The 26,783-nt window shown below is 40.1% G+C and overlaps 2 protein-coding genes across 7 annotated transcripts in view; both read right to left on the bottom strand.

The window, feature by feature from the left end:
- Nucleotides 1–1,129: 1,129 nt before the first annotated feature.
- Nucleotides 1,130–9,959, bottom strand: LOC139989123 (uncharacterized). Its single transcript, XM_072007110.1, has one exon. The coding sequence runs from the start codon at nt 9,957–9,959 to the stop codon at nt 9,441–9,443; it is 519 nt and encodes a 172-aa protein (XP_071863211.1). The 3' UTR covers nt 1,130–9,440.
- A 111-nt stretch (nt 9,960–10,070) lies between these two features.
- The window catches only part of LOC139989119 (uncharacterized), a 264,602-nt gene continuing 247,889 nt past the window's right edge, over nt 10,071–26,783 (bottom strand). For all 6 annotated transcript variants that reach the window (XM_072007101.1, XM_072007103.1, XM_072007100.1 and 3 more), the window contains one exon: nt 10,071–11,744. In XM_072007101.1, the coding sequence (XP_071863202.1) occupies nt 10,071–11,744 (1,674 nt within the window). The remainder of the gene's footprint in view (nt 11,745–26,783) is intronic.

Raw genomic sequence — 26,783 nt, 5'->3', positions numbered from 1 at the left:
CGTTTCATTGCGAACGTGAATACAAGTGTAAAAAGTGAATATCGAAGTAAATATTAACCCAAAACATTGATAAATTATCGTATGAAATGGCCTTTATAATCAGCCAATTTATAATCAGCATAATCGTACTGGTGTTTACTGATCTTTGATACAAGAAAAAGTATAATCTATTCGTCTTTAAACACACAAACGAACAAAATAGCTTATCTTTCGTAACGTACTGTTCATAGGCTATATATATATACATAAATATATATATAGGTATGCAAATATTATATTACGCGATATGATATAAGCTTCGTTTGGTACGTTCGAAAAGAAATATTAAATTTGGTAATTTTTTGTAAAAGTACATAAATAGTGAAAAGATTAGGTGGCAGTGTGAACGATCGAAACGACCAGTTGGCTGTGAAGAAGAGAATGTACGTATAAAGAAGTTTGAAGTGCTATCCGTGGGTTGCATCGGTGGTCCTCCAAAAAGGTGATCTTCTTCGGTCAGTTTCGCGATGACGAAGCCGCAGAAGACGATCTCCATTTTTCGAGAATCCACATTGCCTCGATATTACTTAGCATAGGAATTAATTATTCGAGTAGAATTAGCAGCTTGAAAATACTTTAAGCAGTTTTTTTTTTTTTCTTTAAGGATGCATATTGCTTTCTCAATAAGGCTCCGCTATGCTTTACACGAATGTACAGTGTGTCCGCGTGCATGTTAGATTTCGTTTGCCGGCTGATCCTCTAACGCGTTTCCTCGCTCCTTCCTTCCCATGCTGACAGTTTCGTGAAGCCTCGCGAGTCCTTTAGTCTTTCTGTTTGAAATTGGAAACGATTCAGAGTGCACGTGGTCGAAGAATTGGGATGGACATCGAAGTCAGCCGCTACTGCATAGATAAACTAGCCAGAGTTCTTACTTGTTCCAGTGTATTATATCTTCCTTTAATTCTATTAATTGCCGTTTCAATGATAATACCATCTTCGTGTATAAAAAGTCTTTACGAATGTTTATACGAAGATGTACTTGAAGAAATCTTGCTAAATATAGTCAAAATTTATCTCCACGTATTAGAGAGAGAAAAAAAAAAAAAACGAGAGAGAAAGAGAGAAGAAAGGAAAAAGAATTTGCTTTCTGGTGGGAATATTGTCATCGATCGTGATTTTTAAAAAATGGTCGGTATAAAATACATTGATATGATCCTGTGTTACTATCTTTTAAAAGCTACTTAAGTCAACTTTAGCTATTCGCTGTTTCAACACCATGTTAGATATAAAATATGAATAAATTATCATCAAATTATAGTTCAAAGTATATTCTGTTTCAAATATTATATAATCTGCGTTTGTTGAATCGGAATCATAATGCGTACGATAGTTAAAGAAACTTGGGAACCAGTCAGAACTCCAGCTTGTTTCTCGTACGCGAAAGGAACGTGAATAAATCGTGTGCATAGATACGAGTTTACGCGCCATTCAACTTAGCACGATAGTATCGAATAGGTCGTACGTTATAAACATAAATGGATCTCGTACAAGTAAAACGATAGGCCTTACAAACTATCGGCATTAAATTTTGTACAATAATTTAATATTTGTGAGATGATTAATTTACTCGATCTTGCTCTTTACACCACTCTCGCCGAATCGTCGTTCCTTCGTCTTTATTTTTCAACACGTGTCGATTGACTAGCAACACGATACGATACGACGCAATTCGTTTACGTAATTATTTCTTCTTTCTGCTTAATACGACAGCCATATCCTAAAATATACAATTTTCTTCGCCCATTTTTTTTTCTTTTTTTTATCATAATAGAGTAATACTCTGTTTTTCTACATATTTCCCCGTCTATCTACGATATTTGACCCGACATTTACAATATATTTAATTACAATCGGACATTCTACTTAGGGTTCTTTCAATGCATTCGCAGATTCGATCGTGGAAAACACAGGTCATGAAATTCAGACATCGGTTCCCTGTGTTTTCTTACATTCGCTCTCAAGGCGTCACACCTTTGCGCCCGCAAACTCTTGCGTTGCTTAAAAAATAAGATCTGATATATTTAATGCTGGCTTATCACTACATTAATTTTTGAGTTACTTGAATTCGATCCCGACCATCTCGTCGGAATACGTTGGATAGGATATCAGCAGTTTCTCCCTCGTACAGAACAGACGTTAGGGACGTTTTGCGAACACGTTTCGTCATTTCTTCCACGCCTGTTACGCGATCTCTGCGAAGAAATTTCACGAATTTATGAGCGAATTTTTACTACATTTTCGATAACGGAGACGATCGATAAGATTTACATTCGCGATTCTATACGTTTCACACGACATATCGCGCTCAAACGAACTTCGCTACGTAGATAAACGTTAGATAATAATGCGTTCGACGTATAGAAAAGAACGTTCGAGATAAATATTATTCTGCCAACCTGATGTAGACATATATATCCGATATTAGGTATAAAGGGAAGGTGATTACGAATGAGGTAAAAAACAACGGTTTAACACGCTCACAGATCGTGTCTCGGATTCAAATCGGCGTAGAGTTCTTCACAATGCGTATGCAAAATTTTCTACGAGAAAAAGATATAATTTTACAACGTAAGATTATAGTTTGGCAAACAGTGGCATCGACAATGGAAATTGATCAACAATGAACGCGTTCATGCCGATTTCTCTATACGATACTCTTTCACCGGTGTTAGCGAACTTGGGCCACTGAAAAGCTACGCGTGATAAGATTTGTGCGAGTATTTTGGAAAGCGTCCAACTTACGAAACTAGATGCATCGTTACTCACGGTTGATCGCTTTTATATGGATTTAACGCGTATGACGATCCATTTGACAGTTCGAACGCGAATCACCTTCGATTTGCTGTTTTCGTATTTAGTTCCTTGATTTCTCAGACGAGAATCGACAATGGATAACGAGAAACGGTCGACACTCGAGATTCTGCTTACGTTCGAATGACAGTGGCGATTCGACTTCGCGTTAAAATCATTTCTAAAATGCCGCGAAACGATGATTCTTACGAACACAGAGGGTGTCGGATATTTCGGTTAAGTGGCAGTACACGCGATCATACAAAATTGAAAGCGAACGGAGCAAATGCAGGTTTTCATGTAAACTTCATTTATCTTTCTTTTTGCTTCAACTAAACATGCTATTTTTCCCGTTAGAATATAATGGAAGAAAATTTTGTAAAATCTTAAATATCAAAGGCTTTTGCCTCGAGATAAATTTTCTATCTACTTTGGTGTGTGCACGTGTAAAGGCGATCTGTATTCGATTGGCACGGATTCCAGATTAAGTACGAAAATTAAAATACGGACGTTTCTAAAAAAAAAAAAAAAAAAAAAGAGTTTCTTAAAGTACGTATGTCCGCATAACAGATGCTTACGAATGTTTTGTTACGGATATTAGGTTGTTTCGTAAAATATGCCGCAACTTTGATTACTTATTCCGTTTTCAATTATCTCTTAACCACTTGTTGAAAACGCGTCTTGACACGCTACATCGAGCTTTTATATACGCATATCTTTTTCCTTTATACTTCTATTGTCCGTTTCGCCGTCTCAATAAAATAAAGTTTTAAGATGTTTAATATTTTCGGAGACACATTAGCAGTTAATTGCTGATCTATAACAGCGAACAACTGATCATAACGCTTCTCGAGACATCGATCGAACATATTTTTGAAGAAATAGTCGAAATTTTAGTAATTACGTTGGATATTTAAATTACGTTACGGTTACGTTAAAAGAAATATATATTGCAACATAAAAATACCAATTTAGTATAAGATAAAATATTTTAATTAGAATAAATAGATTAGCAGGTAAAAAAATATAGAATAGAACGAAAGACTCGCAATCTACGTACGTATTTTTCAAATACGTTGGTAAATTGCAATGGCACTCGATTTCTAGTATATTTAAATTTATAATTTAAAGGATCACGCGAGAGGATCGAAGTCGATTAGTTTGAAGAACTAGGTATATGACATATACGTTGGTTTTACAAAATACAAAATTTAATATATCCGTTATTTAATCTCGACTATTCGAGAATATAGATTCGTGTGTTTAATTCAATTGCCTTCGGTTGTAGAAACGAAACGAAACGTTTGTAATTTTAGATAATTGGTTTAACGAAATCTATGGGATAACTTTTTGAATTGTTTAATTATTTTTACCATTTTGTCGCAAGTTAAAGCAAATGGATATCGGTCACGATTAAACGAAACATCAAACGTATCAGGTACGCATATCGGTGTGCAATTTTTTCTCTCTCGTGTATAGAATTGGGAATCCTCTAACAGTCATCGATTTAACGTTCCCAACAAACAAAATGTAAAATACTACGTACACGCGTGTTAATCCATTTTCGAGTTAATAAATGTTTTTCACTGACGTTTATGAATGAAAACTTCCCCAAACGCGATAGTGCGATCGAAACGGATGGGTCAGACTGGCATGTACCGGATAGATACTGAATTTTTAAAAGCTACTTGTTGCGAACACAGATACTATACTGACATATACTGTCGGACAAAGTTTGTTCAATTCTGAATGAAGCGTTGAATGGCGAACCGTTTGAATCGCTCTTTGCATTTACCAGCATCCACGCAACTGATCGTACCGCGCGTCTATCGCTGTATTATCGTTATTCGATTACGGATCTTCGACGAACGCTCGATGATTCTTAATTCTTCGAGTAAACGAAATTATTAAATATCGTCGATTTAAAGCGAAGAAGCCCGAAGAAGTAAACCTTTCAAAATGTTCGTTTGAAGTAAAAAATCTTAAATAGGGAATTTGCAAGCGCGTTTTCTCGCATGAAAGCGAGCGATTAGAAAACGCGCACAGGATTTTCTCGTTCTTCTTCGAAACAATAGCTGGCGAATGGTTGCTCGAAACCTATTCCGGAATCGAAGCTCGTTCAAAGGCCTGAACTGGAATTTAGCTTCTCGACGGTCGGGATCCGCGCGCGAGAGCCGATTCAAGGTGCAGTCACCTTTCTCGACCGGGGTGACCGTGGAATTCCACAGGGTACACTCGGCCGGAAAAATAATCTCGCCGCGCGAGCTTCTCATCTTTTCCAACCGAGCTCCGCGCCGAGTTGCGGCGCGATACGTGCGCAAGATCGCGTACAATGTGCAATCAACTAGACCAGCTAAACCGTCTAAATATATCTTTTGTACGATTTCTATGTTCTTTCGCGTTGCCGATTTTATTATAACGAGATTTTAAGTAATTTCACTCTCAACGAGCCCGTCTATCGATCGTAAATGTCAGTATAGCGTCTTTGCGTTCCGTAACGTAAAATTCGTTCGTCGCATGTATCTTATCATAAATTTGCCTTTCTGTATTTTCGTAAGAGACGAAATGTGTCTTCCAACGTCAGCGACTGAAATCGTTGACACGAATTATTAATTTCAGTACACGAGCTAAGTCGACTAAAAATTTGCTCGCTTATTTTACAGAGCATTATATATAGTTATCGATTATTATTTCAAAGTTGGCATTTCTTTTCCGTTTTATATCCTGAATAGAAAAAAGTTTGCGTAGACTCGAACTGGATAAAGAATGTCTCGAGTATCGTGTCAGCAACGAGAATGCTTAACGTTGTTGGTTGGCCGATCGAAAGAGAGATATCGTTCGTGCTGTTTGAAACAGGATTTTGATGGCTATCGAGGGACGAATTTAAGACGTCTCTCAGTCACGGAACGTCGGTTACTTTCGATAACGAGCCGAGCTATGGATCGTGGTTTTTCTCGTCGAAACTTTGACTTTAGAAATTAGAACGACGTTTCTGACAACGTTCGATCGAATACCGATAAACTGTTTTTATCGTATCGTAGTCACGTAATTGCAATCGCGTAATTAGCAAACGGCGAGGCAGCGACAAACTCGAGACGACGAAATACCGGTAAACTGAGTTATCCGAGCGATACTCCGTACTTGACGAAGATACACTGTATCGTACGCGACCGCGTGAAAAATACGTATACACCTGTTACAACCAAAGGAAATCTTTACGAGCTGTAAACGATATAGGTAATGTTATTTACAATCTTGTGATATAATATCGCATATATTCTTTCATACGCGAGTTTGATTCCGAAAAACAGCGGACGAACGAACGTGTCCGAAAAGAAATCGAGAGCTATTCGAATATCGTTAGCTTACACGATCGTTTTTCAATGCCTGTGGCTCTATCTCACCGCGGTCTATCATTGTTCACGATATTCCGTATCTACACGGAACCAATAATTTTGCATCGAGATACCGAACACCCTACACCTTTAATGTCCACCTATGTCCCAGTGGGATAAAAACGACCGCCAGCTATTCTCAAATGTACACGGTTCTGAATAACAACGGAAAAGTCTGCTCGAGCTTCGATCGCTATCGAGTTGGCGGTGAAACGATCGTGGTTAAAGTACGAGAGTACACGTAAATCGTAAAATACGTTTCAATACGTTGATAAGTTTTTGCTTCTAGTCGGTTAACAGCTGGTCCGGGCGACCAGAATCGTGTATAGGTATCGTGTCTTGCCAATCGATTTTCACGACGGGTACAGCGTTGCACGACAACCGAAATTTCTAGCTTTATCGCAAAATTCTTTACACTCTGAGGTATTTCCTTGCCTTCTTTCCCTTTTTTTTTCTCTCTCTCTCTTTTTTCTGGTCGTTGCAGTGAAATAGCGAGTTTAAAAAGCAAAAGTTTAGCAGCCAGGGAAGCTTACAGGCTGTCGAGACGCTTTGATCAGCGATACGGCAGCTTCGAACGGTAATCTTTATATTCGACGTTGGCAACGATGTACGTATCTTCATCGACGAGACGCTACAAATTAATCCTTAAATTTTAACGATCGAAGAACTACGACTCGTACGGTTCGCTGAACTACGTCACGCGTCTACGTATTCGCGTTTCGTTTGGAAAATAAAATTCGCATCGTTAAAATATACTATATATGGTTAGGATTCTACGTGAAACGAGAATACATCTCTTACGATACGCCGTTTTAGTTTCGTTCTGCACAAATGAAAGCGTTTTCTAACAGTTCAATTTGTTAATGCAGCCATTGTCCGATGCCAGAAAATCGAAGGATCTCTGGATGAACGTTCGATCGCATACGCGTAGCTTTAGCTGTCAACTAGAACGTCGACTCGTCGTTTAACCGGGGCGAGTTTAAAACGAATAAGCGAAATGTACGTTCTATCGAATGAAACGCATGGAAATTAACATAGAAATTTCTTCTGTTCCGTAGTTGAAACTTTTCTTTAGAAGCAGAGAATAGAATAACAACGGTAGTAGTACGAATCAAAGACACACGGACTTAAATAGAAAATTGTTTCGAGCGCTTGTTTTAAGTACGATTGGATGGCGATCCGAAAGAGCGTGAGACAGTGTTGTCGTCCTGAATAGTTGAAGCCTAAGTTCACGATCAAGTTCCAGTTTCACGAAAGTTCCTTCCGGTCCAAGAAAGTTCGTTATACATTTATGTTCCAGATTGGCGAAGGAGAATATATTCCAGTCGAGCGATTATTCTCGGTAGTCAACTTCGTCCAAGTTACTTTCGATCTTGAAGGTTCCTTTGATTTCATCGCGTAGGTTGTGAACTTGAGACCGTCCTTTGTTGTGATATTTCACGTTTTAGGTATAATTAAGCGGTCGACTTTTTATTAGATGTCAAAGTACACGGGTACATGCAGCGGAGTTTCGTGCGAGCGTTCATTTATTACGAATCGTACTCAGAAAATAGGTGTTCTATTACAAATTCGTACATTTTTTCTTTGTACACGACTAAATTTAAAAAATATCTTTACAATAATTTACAAGGTTAATCGGCTCGACTCTTCCGGGAGAAAAAATGTACAAATCTCAAGGAAATGTGAAAAAGCAGTCGATTCTTTCCTTAAATAATACAGAAAATACAAAGATAGATATAAAGTTATCTAATACCACGCCAATAAATACGAAATATATGATACATACGTATAACGTATGATAACAGCCGGGCATATACGATACAACGAATGATCGAAACGCTTGGTAGAGCATTCCGAATACGACTCGGCGTCTTTCTTCTCAAGTTATTCGCTTTCTAAGGCGCTTGAAAATTCATCGCGATTCTCACCGTGATCGCGGTATAATTCCCGAAATGATTTTGTCGGATCGTTCGCGAACGACAGCGACGAGAAGGGAGCGTAACCGACGAGTCTCGTTTCTTTGGATTTCGATTCGGTTGTTTCGCTCTACGAACTTTTCAGAATTACGTTTACAAACGAGGTGCCATTTTACGGTTCGAACATTGGCACACGTTCGTCGAACGTCGTTCTCAGCAAGTTCGTCCGCAACTTTCGTCTTCTCTCAACCTTCTTCTCTTCCGCTTTCGCCTTTACGAATTCTTCGCGAAAGATCTTCAAAGTCATCGATGTGTCGAACACGCGATTTTCTTCCCGTTCAAGACGAAGACGACCGTTGTATAGTCGCGCGTAAAACCATTGCGGTAACGTACACTGAACTCGTCTTTCGTCGGTCTTTTCGACACAGTTCTAACACGGACGTTTCACACGCGGGCGTTCCAATCTGATCCATCTTGCTTCGCAGAGTCCGGTTTTCTTTTACCGTGAAGTCCTTGGAGCGCTCTTAGCGTCACTGAACTACAACGTCCACGTCTAGCGAAACGTATCGATACCTTCTGATAATTCTCGATAGCCGGGTAGGCCTTTCTTCCTATCGACCAAGTTTCTTCGGCATCGTGACGTTTTCATTATCGACTCTCTCGTTCGATTCGCACGCGCGACTAATCCTTCTTTCTCTTCTTATTTCCATCGGATATACTCTCGTTCTTCGTATTCCTCGCGCGAAGCATCGTTCCCGTTAAAATAACTCGCGTATCTTTCTATACGTTCCTTTCGGTTGTTCTTTTTAGCAAAAATTGGCGATTTCTCGTTGAGCCGTTACAACGACGCGGTACAATCGACGTTCGGAGAAACTGTATCGACCAAAACGTTGTAATTTGATTGAAATTGGTGTTGGCCGATCCCAGCGAAGACTGGCAGACAGGTGATTGGAATGTACCGGTATCGGTTAATTACTTGTCGATATTGTTCACCGATGTCCGTCGTAATCAGTCTTCGATTTGATTTAGTCGTGAGTTGGCCAATTCCATCGCGATTGCATCGATATCGTTCGCTGGCTAACGCTTCGATGCATCTTTGCCTCTTCGACCGTATCACGTGCGTGCGCGAAAATCGGACGGAGACGCGTAAACTGCGGACTATTTGAATCTCGTTCACCCGTCAGATAGTCTCTATTCGACGTTCGAATTCAGTCTTCGATTCAATTCGCTCGGCCTATTCGCGCCCTGGCCTTCTCCGAAACGAGTTCACCTTGTTCCCGTTTTCGTGCTGCGCGTATCTTTACGCTCGATAAGTGCCTATTTCGCCCATGTCCAGCCCGTCGCGCATCTCCATCTCCATCTGAAGATCTCGGTGCTTGTCGGACCGATGAGGGACGGATTGCAGGCCTACGTCCCGATCGCGACTCCTCTCGCGAGCCGACGATCTGTCTTTCTCGCGTGGGAAATGATGGAACTGGTGAGTCGCGTGGCCGTTCATAGGCAGGGTAGGGTAGGAAGATTGGCTGCAGGACGATTGATGTCTGGAAGGAAGGGGCGGAGGCGCACGATGGTGTCCGGGTATACCGTTTTGAAGCCTCGAGTCGTTCTGCGTTCTTTCCGAGGAGTTGTCGGTGTCGCGAGGTGGCAGATGGGGCGGTTGCGGCGTGCGGCGTAAAGAGTGATTGGAATAATGTAACCTGGCGCCGGTCGACGAGCAATTATCGCCGGCGACGCTCAATGGCGTGGTGCCGTCCTCTATAGAGGCGGCAGCACGATGACCGGACGTGCCGGAATTGGGCAGCGTTCCCGGACGGCGCATCTGACGCGCCGTCTCCCCGTCGATGTAGGTGAAGCCTTCAGCGAGAGTAGTGCTGCCATGGGGCAAGAACCAAACACCGCCGGTTCCAGGGCTCGCCGCCCGAAGTTCTAGCTACAGTTCCGTTACAGGTATAGGTTTAATACCCGCCGCTATCTGCGAATGTTGTTGCTGTTGTTGTTGTTGTTGCTGCTGTTGCAGCTGTTGCTGTTGAAGATGATGATGGTGATGATGAGAAGGGATCTGTTGCGACTGAGGTTGATGATGATGGTGGTGATGGTGGGTGGACGCGGATCTCACCATGTACTCGTCCTCGGAGAAAGTCTTTTGATACTCGTGTTCCTTGCGGGAGATGCCGCGATTCTTCCATTTGTAGTCTTTCAACGCGTCCCTGACGTGTCTGCGACATCTGTAGTAGAGAATCAGGGCCAAGCCGGTGAGCAAGGCAAAGCCAGCGGCGCATAGAGTCGCTAACAGGGCTTGTTTCCGGGGATCGGAGAAGGCGCAACCTAGTTCGTCAGGTGTCATACCCTTGATGGGTTTCCCTTTTGATTCCGGAGGTTCCGCGCATAATACCGGACTAGAGTTTCTCGGGACGAGAACCTCGGCTAGCCAGAGCAAGCTACAATCGCAGACCAAGGGATTCTCGCTTAAATCCAGTCGACGCAGTTCGTTCCAGGCTACCAAAGACTCTGAGAAGCCGGTGAACGCGTTGTCACGTAGCATTAAATGCCTCAAGTTGGGTAAACCGGCCAGAGAACCGTCCTCCATTGTAGTCAGCCGTTTGTTGCTGTTCAACACCAGAGTCTCTAAATTGGCGTTGTCCGAGAATGCTCCCCGTTCGACGGTGGTTAACAATTTCGCCGCGGATATATCCAGCTTCTTCAACTTGGATAGACCTTGAAAGGCTCCGGATCTCAGAGTCGTGAAGAAGTTTTGACCCAAGGTGAGTTCTTCGAGGCGAGGCAGAACCGCCAACTGTTTCGTCGGCACTTCTCGTAACTTGTTTCCATCCAGTTCCAGCGTACGCAGAGCGTTTAAGCCTCGGAAAGCGCCGTCGCTGATGTTGTCTAAACCAGCACCGGTAATATCCAGCACGGTCAACTGTTCCAATCCCTTGAACGCGTCATCCGGAAGCGACGAGAAGGCGTTCCAACCTATATGCAACTCAGCCAAGGCGTTTAACGGCGCGAGAGCTGGCGACGGGATGGTTCTCAACTGATTATCGTCCAGATGCAACACTCTCAGCGTACCCAATTTCTGAAAAGCTCCTGGCTCTACCTTAGATATGCGATTCTTTCCCAAGTCTAGTTCCTCCAACTTTGATAACGAGGCAAACAGACCGTTCTTCAGACTTTCCAAGTAGTTGTCCCGTAGGTTCAGTACCGTCAGAGATTTCAGACCTTGAAACGTCTTCTCGGTCAACGCTGAGATCTTGTTGTGTCTGAGATGAAGCTCCACCAGTTGCTTTTGCGCGTCGAAACTCCCGTTGGGAATGGTAAACAGGTGATTGCTCGATAGATCGACGTTTTTCAGGTCCCCGTAGAATTGAAACGCCGCCGCGTCCACTATCTTTATCCGATTTTCCTTCAACACTATCCGCTGGATACTCGGGTTCAGGGCGATCGGTATGACGTCCAAATTCGCGCCTATACAGGATACCACGAGGTTGTCGTCGTCGCAGATGCAGCCGTTTGGACAGATCGCAGCCGTTCCCAGGGCGAACGTGACAGCCAGGACGAGCAGTTGCAACAGCGTAGCCGATACGGTCACACGGCAGCGTGGCCTCTGCGAACGATAAACAAGAAACTCTTTATTAAGTAGGTTCACTGACTACGGCTTATCGTCGAACGTAATTTAATTTATCGTCGAGTTTTCTACCAAGACTCGGTCAAACTATCGTAGAGCCGCGATCGTCGACTACCGTGATCGACGCAAACGAGCAACGTTGTCTTTGCTTCGGCTTAAGTTTAGAAGATCAACTTTTATACGTTACGCCTTCCGCTTATTCCTTCGTACGGAGTTATTCGTTTTTCAACTATACAGGCCAGTCGGATACATAATTACGAAGATCACGGATATTTTTCGATCCACCCAATACTGTCGGAATTTGAAATCTATTTCGAAAAATTGGAAGTTTCTCAGAGAGGATAACGCGCGATAGAAACGAATCCTAGAGAAGATTCGTTCGAAAAGCTAGGTGGGTTGGGTTCAACCGCGATGAACGTGAAATTAGGCTCGCTGTTCCGCGTACGTACGTTAATCTGTACATGAAATGCGCGGAAAACACGAGAAGGCTTGCTTTTAACGGTGCTGTACGATTGCGACGTGTCAGCCGCATTTAAGGCTAAAAACGGGTGCGTCATTAGGAAAGGATTATACGCTCGCAATATCGAACTTACTTGCGAGGTCACCGCCGCACTCGACTCCATTACTCATTTCCCATTTCAACCGTATCACGAGATTCAGCCGCCATTTAATAAATCGAGGTCCTCGAACGTGCTCTGATATTATTTATTCGAGCATTTCTGCATACTTGCTGGCAGCACGCACGTGTTTCGTGTGCAAATCTTTAGCGGCGTGTGTGCTGAATAAATCGACGGCACGCTCGCAGATGCCGAGTATGATTAGGCGACGTTGTAATTTCATGAAAATATCGCCAAGACTCTCAACCTAAGTGACCATATTCGACCTCTTTGTTATCCGCTCTAATCAAATGTAATATGCAAATATCATCGCTTTTTGGTTTTTATTTAACGAGCTTTGCTAGCGTTATTCGATTGTTGGTTGGTGTCGGTTAAATTTGATCAAAATTTTTATAAAAACAATATCATAAATTCGATCGATTGACCGTGATCGCGGGTCTACCATCCACATCTACCCTATCCCTATCTATCGTCGGTTCCATGCTTAAATAAATCGTGCAAATGCGCAAATAACGTAATACCTTCTAACGATATATAATTAACGAAAAATTGATCGCTGCTTGCGACTTGTATTATTTCCGAACGCGTGATGTACGTAACGATACAAACACACGTTTATCGCAATACGTATAATTTCCTTTCGATATTTTCAATTTAACACGGACCGAATTGCTTCTATTCGTGTATTATTTACTGTTCAGCAATCAGTCGACCGTATTCCATGATTCAACATGATTAAAATTAATACCATACTTGTAACTACAATTATAACATAACGTAATATAATATCGGTAAAATGTATCATATTCGTAAACATTTTTAGGTGTTAAGTAAAGGACATAAAAGAGATGGGAACATTTCGAAATAATTAATTTCAGTACTGTTTTCTGTGCAACGAGTTTTAAAAAAGCAGCGCAGTAGCAGCTACGAGTCGAGAGCAACTCGTTAATTTAGAAACAGAGCTTCCCTCTTTCATTAAAAAAAAAAAAAAAATAAATGGAAAATAACGCTTTGAATTTATATTCATATAAATAGAGCGCTAAACGAATTGGCTCTCAAATTCGAAAGAAGCTCTTCGAACGGCTGACTTTTCGTATTCTGATGCGATCGAAAGTTGCACGGGATCGAACTCGTTTTGATTACTTTAAGACCGGTAGACAGCTTTATTCCTTCGAGGTCAGCTGTATTCGAATGGGAAGAAAAACAGCACTTCGACGTTGCGGCAGGTCGATACAATTATAAACTCGACAACGAACAAGGGGGAAAAGAAATTATGCAGTGTGTATGGAAGAAACGAAAGCGTTTCGTATTCGTGGAAACTTTGGCCGTGGAAGGTTGTCCGCCGTGGTGATTATTAGGAACGCCGCATTGCTCGAGTTATACGTAGCGTTAACGACATCGCTGTCGCGTTAATCGGGTGAACGACGTGTTAATCAATCACAACGACAGTAATAATAGCGACGTTTAATAGCGATAGGGGAGACGGGCTTTTATCGCGGCGAGAAACGAGCCAATAAAAATGTGACACCTGCTAAAACAGGGTGAGAACCTCCGCTAAAAGCGGCTTTGCAGTCTGACCTAATACGAATTATAATAGGGTTAGCCAGAGATAACGGTGCGGTTACTCGGTGTTGCGTGAGTTCACGAGCATATAATTACGATTGCGTTGAGATGCTAATGGCGTATTGTTTCGGTCACGGAAGCAACCGGCAATATTATCGCGGTATGTTTGGTTAAATTATCTTGTGTTAATCCAAAGTCACGTACAGGAATGATTTGAATTTCGATTCAAGAATCATGTTTATCGACGATCGTGCCAACGTGCACGTGGAAATATATTATTTCTACTGATATTTTATCGGCTATCGATCGTTGCGTCTTAGCAAAGTTAATAAAACTTGCTACAAAAAGAGAAGAATATACGTAATGTTCGTTAACGCTTATGGATAGCGTATGGCAGGTTATACGCTACAAAACAACCTGTTATACAACATTGTTTTGCTATGTATATATGGATATATCGTAACATAGATGTATTAGCTTAACAAATGTTTTGTTATTGTGGTTTATCGTGGCACGTGTTTGATCCTCGTTGTTGGTTGTATTAATGTAAAATCATATGCGTCCGGTAAATTATTATGGATATCAGATGAGCAATTAATCAGAGTAAAAATAATAAGCGTGCACGAGGTTGTATGAACTTGCATTGCTCTTGTCACTGCTGGCAAACAACGGCAACGATCGTTAATTCTGTTGCGTGAAATTACCATAAATGCGGTGTCGGAGTGTCATCGAGATTTTATCCGACTGTCACTGTTTTCTCACATAGAAATTTAATCGCACGTTACAAGTAATTTATCGTTTTCCAAGATTTATCGAACGCTTTCGTTCCGAAGTTAATGCGCAGAACGATAAAATTTGCAAGAGACTCGAGAAGTTTCTACCAACGTAGGCCATGGTAAAAAGCCGATCACACGACTTCTCTCGATAAGATGAATTTTACGAGTAGCGATATGATCTATACACTCTTAAACGTATCTCGTACAGAGGATTCTTTTATCATAGATTACTTCTCCTTTCTTAAATTAATTAACTTTTTTACGCGGTAAGCATATCGCACGTTGTATCACGTTTTAAGCATCCCTGTTCTATTTTGCCCATTCTTCGTAATTTTCATAACGATATAGCGCTATTAATCTGCATTAACTAAGTATCTACGATCTAATTAGAGTCGCGTATCGTATTAGATTGGTGTATATGAAATGTAATTTTTTCAAACAGGACGTGAAAACTGTACACGTAATTTGTCCGCATCGTAAGTTCAAACGGCTTCGTCGTTCTTAACTTTTATCGCTATATATATTACGTATGTATACGTGTATCTGTTACAAAATAAACTGAAACCGTCATATTATTCCAATCACAGTTTTGAAAAAGAAATTACTCTGATAGAAACACTAAAGGCTAGGAACCGACACTGATTTCGATCGATCGCGTCTAACGTACGTTTACTTCTCAAAATTCCTCCAACTAATAGCTACTAATTACGCTATACTCCGATCGTTTCTGTACGTCGATCACCAACACGTCAAAGGACCCGATGCTAACTAATCGAGCAAACGGTCGATCAACAGCGAACGCAACGCAGACGCTGGACTCCTCGTGGATCTCGACAGCCGCTCTAATTCGCGCAGTCTGTTTGAGAATAACGTGGCCGCGCGTTCTATCGCGATAAAATCTTGGGTCGCGTAACGAGCACGCTTTTCCAAGACGGGCCCCAGGGTCCACCGGACAACGGCTCTTCGGACGAAGAACATCGCGCGTCGATATCACGTATAGCGTGACACTTACACGAGAAGTTTTTGTCTTAATTACGCGCGGTGTTCCACGCAACTAATTACAGCCAGATAACAGCGCTGAGAATACGTCAGACGTCTCGACTTATCGTTCGTACTAATCATACCGACCTCGGACGGTGGCAGGGTGAAAGGGCTGGAACGGAGGGTGGCTGCGAATCGGTGTTCGGGAGAGGGATAACGTCACGCGTACCACCGCTTTCGGGGTGAACACGTCAGATTTAACTGGATGTAATTAGCGATTACAAATTACCCTTTTGTCCATTAGCGCGACCGCGATACGCGCGGCAGATTTGCACAGCTGCCGCTGCGAATGAACATGCTCTATGGACAGGAGCTTCTGCAACCCTCTCCCTCTTCGTCTGTCTCTTTATCTCGCACATACACACCAACTGCCTTTTTCCGTTTAGACGTACAACGTTCTCCAAGTTACTGAAAACAAGAGTCGGAGTTGTGAAATCCGTGGGAGCTTTACGAAACGTCAGTCATTTAGCACAACGTTTTCATCCCTCTGTGTTCCTCTTTTTCTGTTCGACGGTTGGATCGCGGAGAAGATGAACGGAAAATTGCGAAAACCGAACGAACTCATCCGTAAACTGTGACCATTTAACGCGTTCACGAAACAGTTGAAAAGTAGGCCAGCGGTAGCATCGTGTAAAGCTGAAAGCGCGGAAAACGTGTGTTTGAGTTTCTTTTTATCGCGATAAAGCGAGGGCGGCTATGGCAGAGGTAGAGCACGGAAGGTGATACTTTATACGCGTGTACCTTTTGAGATATCGAAGGTGAAAACTTTCAATTTGATGAAATTCCGTCTTCCGCCTTTCCTGTTTCTCCGTAACAAATGTTTTCAAAGCAACTTTACAACGTTATGGAAGAGAAGGGAGCGTTTATGTTACTCGCACCGTAGCAACTCGCGCGAGTACGAGAGTTTGCTTTTTAACTCTTTGCCTTTAAATGACGCGTGATTTATAGCGTGGCCATTCCTTTCGACGTCCGAATTGGTATCACTCGTTCGAATTAACTAAATCGTATCGAGCTTCGTAGTAGCTATTCAAAGTGCCGTTATTATTCGGTCAAAATTATGTATTCGTATAGCGAAAACATTTACTTTCGCGTAATATCTTCACCCCTGTACTTCAACGAACATGAAATCGTAGTTTCGCGAAGCCGAAATATTCGTCCGTCGTATTGTTTTTCAAAAACAGGAGAAAAAAGCGAGATGCGGAGGATGGTAAAGCAGAGTTGAACATTGATTTTCTGACTGGACAATGGATACACGTCCAAGTAACAAGCATCGACGATTTTTTGAAGATACTGCTTACAAACGAATTCCGTCAGCTTTGTCCGCATTTCATTTTTGTTTCGACTCTTTCGAATTTTCCAAGCGACCGTTTAAAACATTCTGTAACATCCGACGTATTTGCTGTGACAAGCGAAATGTTATCGAATCGACGATTTTCCAGGCATGGATAAAAGTTTTCAGGAACGGATCGCAAATCGGTTTATCGAACAATTTGTTGTTATTTGTAGGTTTTCACTACGAGAATCGGGCGTTGTTGGAAAACTTTTGAATATCAACGCGTGTCAGCACGCTTCGGTGTTTCATTGGCTTTTAAGTGAGAGCATATGTAACCTTCGCAGATGTAGACTAGTGTTTATATAGATTTAGAGAACGTAGACGAAATACCGCAAAAGGAAGAGATACGCTATTATAATAATTCTATCAATTGCGATTCAGTTTGATTTTCAAGCTCTCAAGCCTAGCGTTAGGCGAATAGGACAAAGAACGGACGATTTATTCGCACAACAGGTAACTTATCCCAATTACGAAAACGAACAGATTGGAGTAAGCGTATCGATAAAAGTAAATGAATAGATACAAGAAATTCAAGTTGTACAACGTTGTCGATGTTCGATCGATTGTAAGCAGTAAGTTTCTTATATAATAAAGACATTTAGATATTGTAGCCACGAAGCCAGTAGACCCGTTGTTCATATTTTCCAAAGAAAGTTAATACAATTTAAGTAACGTTTTACGTTTAATTGCAAATTCTGCTATTTCTATTGGTTCATCTTGGCCACTTCAATTATACCGTTTCTCTCGCAGAAACTACGTATCGCGGTGGCAGCTCCTGTCTAAACTCGTGTTTCATTCGCGTGGAAATTAGAGTGACCCGGCCTGTATCGTAGAATTAAATAAAACCAGGTTTCACAATATATCCTGATTACGTTTCATCGAGCTGGTGTTCGTGTTGCTCGGTTGGTTTTTAGTAATTCGCAGTCGTTTCCTTTTCACCAGAAATGTACAAAACCTGTATGTCGGCTACATCGACGGCTCAGTTACGTGCGATAATCAACGTAACACTTTGGAAAAATAAAAGCTAAAGTTCTCCTCTATCGTGACCAAAAAATGGGCAACCCGCGGATGATACAAATTTTTCGTATTACTTTTCTGAACGTACAGACGGAAGATATCGCGGTCACAGTCGCTAATCCTCATACGTCCGTATATTTTACATATTTTATGTGGTTCGACCGATAGACTGATCGGATATACTTACAGATCGAAAGTTATCATTGGCTTTAAAACTACGAAAAGTAGGATTCGTGTCGTGTAACAGGGACGACGCGGGTACCACTGACCGCATCGTTTCGTTTCGTTTCAAACATCCAGTCAAAAACGATATATCGCCAGTCCGCGCTTCTTGGATTCATACGGCCTGGCGAGGTTCGTCGTAGAAACAGCTGGAATTTCATTCCTCCCATAACAACGCCGTGCAACATATTTCTCTCTAGAATTGGCTTCGAAGTTTTCAATTTGGTTTCCCGACAAGTTTCGAATTCGCAATCGTCGCTAGACCAGTCACCATGTAAATGACGACATAAAGTTTTCTACACGAGTTTTTATGATTTTTAAGCTTTATACAATGAAACTAAGTTTGCCGAATTCCGAAATGTTCACAATATTGCAAGTTGGAGAGTCGCGGAACTTTGAGTTATAAGATTCGAATCGTTTTGGATTTCGAAGGCGAGCGAGTTCGACAAGTTCGATCGTAAGGGATTAAAGCGGGTTCTACTTTAAAAATTAATCTAAAATCAGTTTCAGACTTTTGACACTTTTCACCGAGATATTCTTGAAGAATTTCTAGGTGAGACAGAAGTGCGAAAATATCGATAAAGGCTTTCGGCAGCGGTTGCTGAATGTTGTATACGCCCTGCATAAGCTTGGTGCACGGTCATAGAATCTATACAATGCAGCGACGTTGCTCATACCCCTGACTCGGGCGACTGGTCAGCGGTGCCACGATCCTTGTCCAAAGTTTCACGTTCTCGAAGGCTTACGATATGTAAATTGTCGTATAAAGTCAAAAGATTGTACATCCTTCGAGTTTCCAAAAGTATTTCAAATTTCCAACAATATCTTTCGTTTTCCAGATATATAAAAGCGAAATTACGCTTACGTCGAAATAGATCGAAGGGTACTATCGGAAATTTTTTTAATTTTTTAATAAAAAATTATTTTTATGACGCGAAATTTGCCTCTTCGTAGAAGGTATTTTCGACGTTCGACGTTTTCTCTTCTTTCTCTTGTTCGAGATAAGGAAGAGTAACTTGTATCTTGATGTTGAGCGTTAGGAAGTTTATCCTGTACAATTTAATCGAACAGAACCATAGATAGTGAATACATAGGTAAGGAATTGCGATAATAAGAAGATAACGTAGTCATTTTATACGTTAATTTCATACATCGACGATATTGCTTCGGTTTAGAAGAAAAAAGGAAATTCTTTAAAACGGATATTACCTTCTTGCAGAGACATGTACGTAAATCTAATTGACTCGACGATGAAATAATCCTGATATACGCCGTATATTGCATTTTAACAGATACTATAATTAACAATAGCGCGCGATACAATTGCCAACGAAGTGTTAACCTATCGAGGTCGCGAAGGATATTAATTCTTAAATAGGTCGTAATGTACCAACGTACAGTTAAATGACTACAACTGCTGTACGACTGTTGTAATAGCAGTAATGCATTTTCAGTAGTAGTTACGAATGTTTACCCAATACTGTTATATTAATCATTGTACATTAATTTGATAGAAAATTTGTATATTTCCTGTTTAATGGAACGAAAATGGTTAGCGAGTATTAATCGTTATTTCTATTATCAAACAAGTAATTTCACGATATCTTCCATTATCGTAACAGCGATAGAGAGTTAAAGCGAGCGAAGAATATGCGATCGTTGCAAAAATTTGAACACATTTTGTAATACGTACACGCATCATAGATACCTATTTGTAAACGCAAGATTCTACATTTTTAGCTGGTTAGATGGAAAAATGTTGTCCGTTGAGGGGTTAATTTTCATGCTGCGCACAGGAATCATTATGTAATGAAAGAGTGGCTCGTGCTTGGTTGAGAGGAGCCTGTCCGTCCGGCGTTCAATCGTGCACCCCTTATACACGAGTCGTGCACACCGACTGTTATTCGCGCTGTTCTATCGGCGATGATACAGCCGAGCTGTTCCATGGCTGTCTCCCGTTCCATTGGATAACGCACCGTCTGCTTCGGAAATCAGCCGGGGTTCGTGGCATTTCGCAGTTTTCTCGTTGTTGCTTCGTCTCCTTTTCCCTGATACGAATGAGACGCGTAATGAGGCTAACGGAATCGCGGAAAAATAACGAACGGTCGCGCGCAACCACTTGTTCAGACTTCCGGCTGACTTGCTCGAAAATCGTCTTGTATTTCCTACTGGATATCCACGAATACGGTATGGAACTTCGTTGCGGTTGTAAAGGGATTTATTTGGCGAATTTTGCTTGCATTCTGCCGCAGACGTTACTAGTTTAGTAGGAGTCGAGTACTACTTTTAACATAGTTTTAGAAGTAGAATGGTGTTGGGAACAGAATTGCTTTACAGCTAGAATAGCTTAGGTGCCGGTGAGCCGCGGCACAAAGGTCAAATCGTGAGTTGAAAGTAATTTTCGTAATTTATGTTTCGTAGCTTCTATCTTTTTGAAGGAACAGTTTCAAAGGTGAAATGCGTAGGAAAAATCTCATTACAGATCGCTAAATCGCGTTCCAATTAAAGCGAAACAGGCGAATTAACCGGTTAAACTTGGGATTTACAATCACATATCTTTGTTAACCGATTCTAAATGAATTTTTATAAGATTGCATATTTCACGATACAATTGCTGGCATATAGCGCCTATCTGTAGTAGATAAAACACAGAAACAGAGAATTTAATATTCGTTTCATTTGAAAGTAATTAAGAAAATTCGTCTCGTGCTACTTTATTGGAGGGCGAAAAAGCGCATATTTCATAAATATCCTGCGTTCACCTGCTATAAAATCTTTTTCTCAGTCGTACATCGCAGATCTTTGCATTTCGTTTTTCTAACGCGTATGAATAGTCGAGAATAATTTGTCTCGCTATTATTCAGCGGGATGCACTATATTCCGAGTTCTCTTTTGCATATGCCCATTTAATACTCTAAATAGCACGAGCACTTTAAATTAATCTAACGCACGGATATATTTTATCAAAATATTCTGCCGTGTTTTGACAACTAAAAGCGGTCAAGGAAGATTATTAGTCCTGGCGTTTTCGCATCCCTTACAAAAATAAATGATAAAGTTGTTTTACGTTTTAATGAATTTATTCATAATTTTTTCACAGCAAAAGGATAGTTTGGACACAACTTTCCCTGCAGATAGAGCACCAGTAAATATGTATAATGTAAAGCATAAAATAGTGGGTCAAGTAATATACCTTGCTGTATTTTCAGCTTAACTTTTAAAAGCTAATTTATATGGATTAAACGGATTAAGATTAAAACACAGATGATTATTACTTTCTCTATTTGTCAGTATCATTCGGTCTTCATTTCGATTTAAATAACATTTGACTCGGCATAAATAAACGGTGTATTTACCTTTGTTATCCTAATCTCGAAAGGGAAGCTACGATATCTAACTACCGAATGAAAAGAGTATGCTGCTTCGAAATTATTAAGACACTTTAGTTCAAAAATATTTACGAAGAAATATCATAAAAGTAAACTTTTATATCTTGATATTGAAATTTTGTTTCATCCCTTGTAACTGTCTCAACCAATAAAAGAGAAGAACGATATTTGGAACTTTCACGTAACGGTAAACCATATTTCAAAGCTATTGAAATTTAAATATGAAACACGATTCGTGCGGCTCCGCTATTATTCTCAACTTTCTATCAAAATTGTCCATTTAGTTAATCGCCTCGCTTTTTCTCGATCCTGTAGTTTTTGAAGAAAATCTTTAATAACTTTAGCTCGCATAGGTCGATACCAATTAATGTAGCTGTAAGATCGTTTTATTTTTTTATTTTTTGCTACCTAACTGCATGTAGTTAGACTACATGTCTAAATGCCATTACGCTTTTACAGAGGCAAAAAAAGCGAAAAAAAAGGAAAATAATAATAATAATAAAATCCTACCACCTTTTAAATTTTTAACGAAAGTAGCTAAAAGTCATTTTAATACCTCTATTATTAATCCTTTCGCCATTAATAAAACATACATGTGATTTACCACGTCTTTGCCTCGAGTTCTCTCTTCAGTCGATTACTCAACGATATTCTCTTGCCCACCGTGAAAATCAATTCGGTCCTATTATTCGTTGTTTACTCATATCCGTTTCGGAATTCAACTCGAGACTATGGATCGGTAGATTAAGGAAATCGACGAAAATTAACAAGTGGAAAACAGCAATGGCATTCGAATCAAGTATTTATCGTTAATCACTCGACGGAATTCCCTCGTTAACGACAATAATTATCGTTATCCAACGATCATAATAACACGCCTACTTGGGTAACACGGTCCGATTGTTCCCGATACTCTTTTGGTCGATTGGTTAACGATACTCCTTGTCTCTCTTCCGGAAATCGGCTCCTTTTAACGGATGGCGTTTTCTTGTTTGCTCGTCACTCTGTTTACGTTTTTATCACATCGAACCAATTGGAACGTCGAATTTATGGAAACTGGTTAGCGAAATGTTTAATTATTATATACACATTGAAACCGGAGGAAGTTGATTTATATTTTCCTGCCCATCGACGTTTCGCTCTCTGTTGCAAGCGAATACGAGGAATCGTGCGAGAGACACAAAGAGACATTATTGACATATTTCATTGAAATATGTCAAAGAATAACAATCGAACAAATTGAAAAGATAAAAGGTTGGTAGCCTAACGAAATGGTAAATTTTGTGCTATTATTCGTTTATAACTGTGACTCTTCGAAATATCTATCTACACAAAAATTCTTATGATTCTGAAGCTGCTCTTTGTATTTCTTCCATATTATTCGATAAAATTATTAACGTCGTGATAATCGTTGTAATTATTAATCAAGCAAAGTATCTTAGTTTATCTCGAAATATTTGTTATTATACACGGTATAAATATCGTTTCACGATATTAAGTTACTTAGCACGTCGTTCTTATCACCTTCATGCCGTTTAATTTCGCTTGACAAATAACGCAAAGATTCAAAACGGCGGTTTCCTTTTCGTGCCTGTTTTCGAACAAAGTTGTAAGAGTAAGTATGATATCTCCGTTATTTTTACGAGTTGCTGCAAGCACGTATTTCGACGTACGCGTACTGAAAACCTCGAGGAATTGAAAGAAAAAAAGGACGATGAGAACGGCAGCGATTTATGCAGGTTTTTAAATAATTCGTTATACGATTATAACCGCGTTTATTCGAACAATTGTGTAAAATCGAGAAAGACTACTGTTAGAACCATGACCTAATAATTTCACCAATTACGTAAAATATAATTAAACTTTTTTCTCCTCTGTAACTCCATAACTATATCGACTCTTACACTTTTGTCATTCGTATTATGAAGTCCTTTATTATACCGATTGTTATTTGATTCTATAGATGCTGCAAATGAAAATGTACAAAATACAATCTCGATATTACGTTTAAACGTTTGTTTGCTTTATAATTGAAAATATTGATTTCCAAGTTGGATAATTCCGAAAAATAAAAGGAATATTATAAAAATGATATAAACGGTGCGGAATAAAACGTCGATGTACGATTCTGCGATCCGACTGCGTCTAACTCAGAAATTTGATAAAAGCGCAAAGTGATAAAAAGTCGAAACGATATCCTCGTACATTTTGAATTTCTAAGTAAACGAAGATCGCTTTATCGCTTTGGCCGAAGCGAATCCAGCTGGAAAACCGTAAAATCGAAGCACGTAATAATTCAAATTGAAGAGCTACTGGAAATTATGGAATGTATTATGAATTACGTTTTCTTCCCATTAATTTTTTAAGCGCATTAGTTCGTTATGGATCCGGACAAATATTTGCGTTAAACGATATAACGTTAACCGAAGCGATCCTTGTATATCGTTTTGAATGTTTATCTTGTTTTCATTGCATTAATCCCTTGCAGAATAACTATCGAGCAGCGTAAGAAAATGGAGAGACAGTATCGTTTTAGCAAGTACTTTAATTAATTTGCTTTTTCATTAAATTCCATATCCATAAATTCTTTATACGCAGATCTTATATTTCGAGCGATTGTCGCTTTCAAAACGTTCCATTTACGGAATATACTCCTTTATACGTCGAGTTTAAAGTTCGGACTGATATGAAATAAGCGTCAAAGCGGTAAGAGTGATTACGAAAAGTATATAACGATTGGAATATCGGTCGACTGAATTTCAAAACCGAGATTTAATTTATTTGCTCCGTACAAAGTACTTCTAAAGTAACATTTTAAATACGTAAATTCCTTTAAAATATCATACATCTGATTAACGTAATTTTCATGCCATTTTATTTCGATAATTAACTAATTTCATTATTTAAAATTCAAAAATTATCGCAAAACTGTCTTCGTAATTTCATTATTACGAAACAATTTATTCAGCCCTTTGAAGTAACAAAAGGCTGTTTCCAGAAAATCTTGAAACGCGTCATTCTTGAAATTTTATTATCAAGTACCTACGCTTCGTATACGGGCCGATCTAATGTTCGTCGCTTTTTATTCGTTCAAGCATTCCGGTCAATCAAGCTATTTAATCTGTTAGATGTAAATTCTTCCCCTTTTGTTGGCTATCTCGCGAAGAATAGGTATTCGCTTCGTAAATAAAACGGTACAGTTCGCAGCCGAAGAGAACGAAGGACGCTTTGAAGCGATTGAAGGCAACCGTACCTACATATTCCAATAAATACGCATAATAAATGGAGCATGTTGCTTTTATTTCCAACTATGTGTCCGTACCGCGTATTGAAAATAGCTACGTGTTTCAGTAATCGCATGAACGATCGGAAAAAGAGGAAAAGGGTCGCGAGACTCTCGGCGAAATCTGGCGTTCGTGAAATTCTTTTCGCTCGGACGACTGCTTCGCTTCCCGACGGTTCCTGTCTTTCGATCTTTCGGTCATTTATATTCATCGACGATTATCGTCGTCGGCCATCGATTTTCGGCGAAAGCAAATCGCGTTCGTCCGTCCGAAACGTATTTAAATCTTTGAACGGTTTCAGTACCCTGAGTATTCAAAAATTATCTGCCGCGTGTACATGTTTCCTTTTCTTTCTCTCTTTTTCTGCCAACCTTCTGGTATCGTTTTTCCATTTATATTATCCGCATTAAGTATTATTCGTAGCTTCGAACAACAGACGTGGCGCATTCGAATCGCGGTCAGTCCAGCTAACGATTCGATCGTTGTTCCGTTTTCCACAACGACAGTTTTTTCTCTTCTCTCTTTATTTAACTTTCGATAAAAAAAATCGCCGCTTCACAAATTTACTCCGAACGAGCGAAACGCGTGAATATTTTTCTCTTGAACGAATGTTTCGATGTTCGAGGAGCTACGTTTTCCTTGTACCCATGGGTATCGTTCGTTATTTCGACAACGATAATGGTGTTTCGACTCAAGAATTCGTAGATCCTTAAATGGTATTTGTCGAACAACGCGTGGATGGTGTAAACAAGAAAAATTGGTTTTATGGAAAAATTTAGCAAGTACACCCGTATATAGTTGTGGCTTGAAAACAGAGAGAGAGAGAGAGAGGGTAATAGAAAATTACATGATTTTAATGCATCTTACATACATGTATAATTAAATGACAGGTAGGTAGCATATGTGACCGACGATTACTTGCTCCTTGATGCTGTGTAATTGGACTTTAATCTAATGGAAGCATAAGACGTTAACTGATTAGCTGGAGATTATTCGAAACCTGGTTACTGCTAATGAGGGTGAATGCACAACGTTCGAGCTACTGATTTGGCACAAATTTAGCACGCGGTTAATGTACGCCACGTCTACCAGTGTATTACGCAGAGGTGCGAGGTTCGTTATTTATATTGTCGTAAGAATATACCGTTTAATATAATCGAATCGATAGCTAGCAAATAACGCTTAAAACGCATCTTCTGTCTTTTTATTTTCACCTTATTTTCAGTTGCGAAAGTAGCTTTCCAACTATTTGTTAATTACGGCACACTTTGCGTATTTAATATCACACTGATCCACAAGATTCGCGTTAACAATGTGCAAAGTTTAAACCATATTGCTGACGCGGACGTTGCGTATTCTCATAAAGCTGACTTTAGAAGCTTAATTGCTCGTGTAAATAATTCTGTCCTATGTCTAATTACTCAGTTACCAGCTAATTAGGTTCTAATCCTCTCCGACGGAACTCAAACCTTACCCGTGTCATACCCTTGGTGCATTTTTCGCGAGAAGGCAACGTAAACCTATTGTAGCATGTTATGAACCGTGCATGAAGCTTTGGCAACGACGCAAACTTTCTTTTAGACTTTAAACTCTCCGTCAAACGTATCGATTCCGGCAACTGTTAAAAAGTAATTTCTATTTTACGGATTTTACGGATATTTCTCTCTACGGAGACTGCCGAGTTTATCACGCCTCTGTTAGCTATCGGTGGCGGCAAAAACGAAATTTCTACGTTTCAAGCGATGAATTTTGCTTTCCGTCGCCGGCCAACGATCT

This window comes from Bombus fervidus, chromosome 7 (assembly GCF_041682495.2).
Source record: "Bombus fervidus isolate BK054 chromosome 7, iyBomFerv1, whole genome shotgun sequence".
Taxonomy (NCBI): Eukaryota; Metazoa; Arthropoda; class Insecta; order Hymenoptera; family Apidae; genus Bombus; species Bombus fervidus.
Note: the sequence above shows the minus strand (reverse complement) of the source record. Positions and strands in the feature narration are given on the sequence as shown.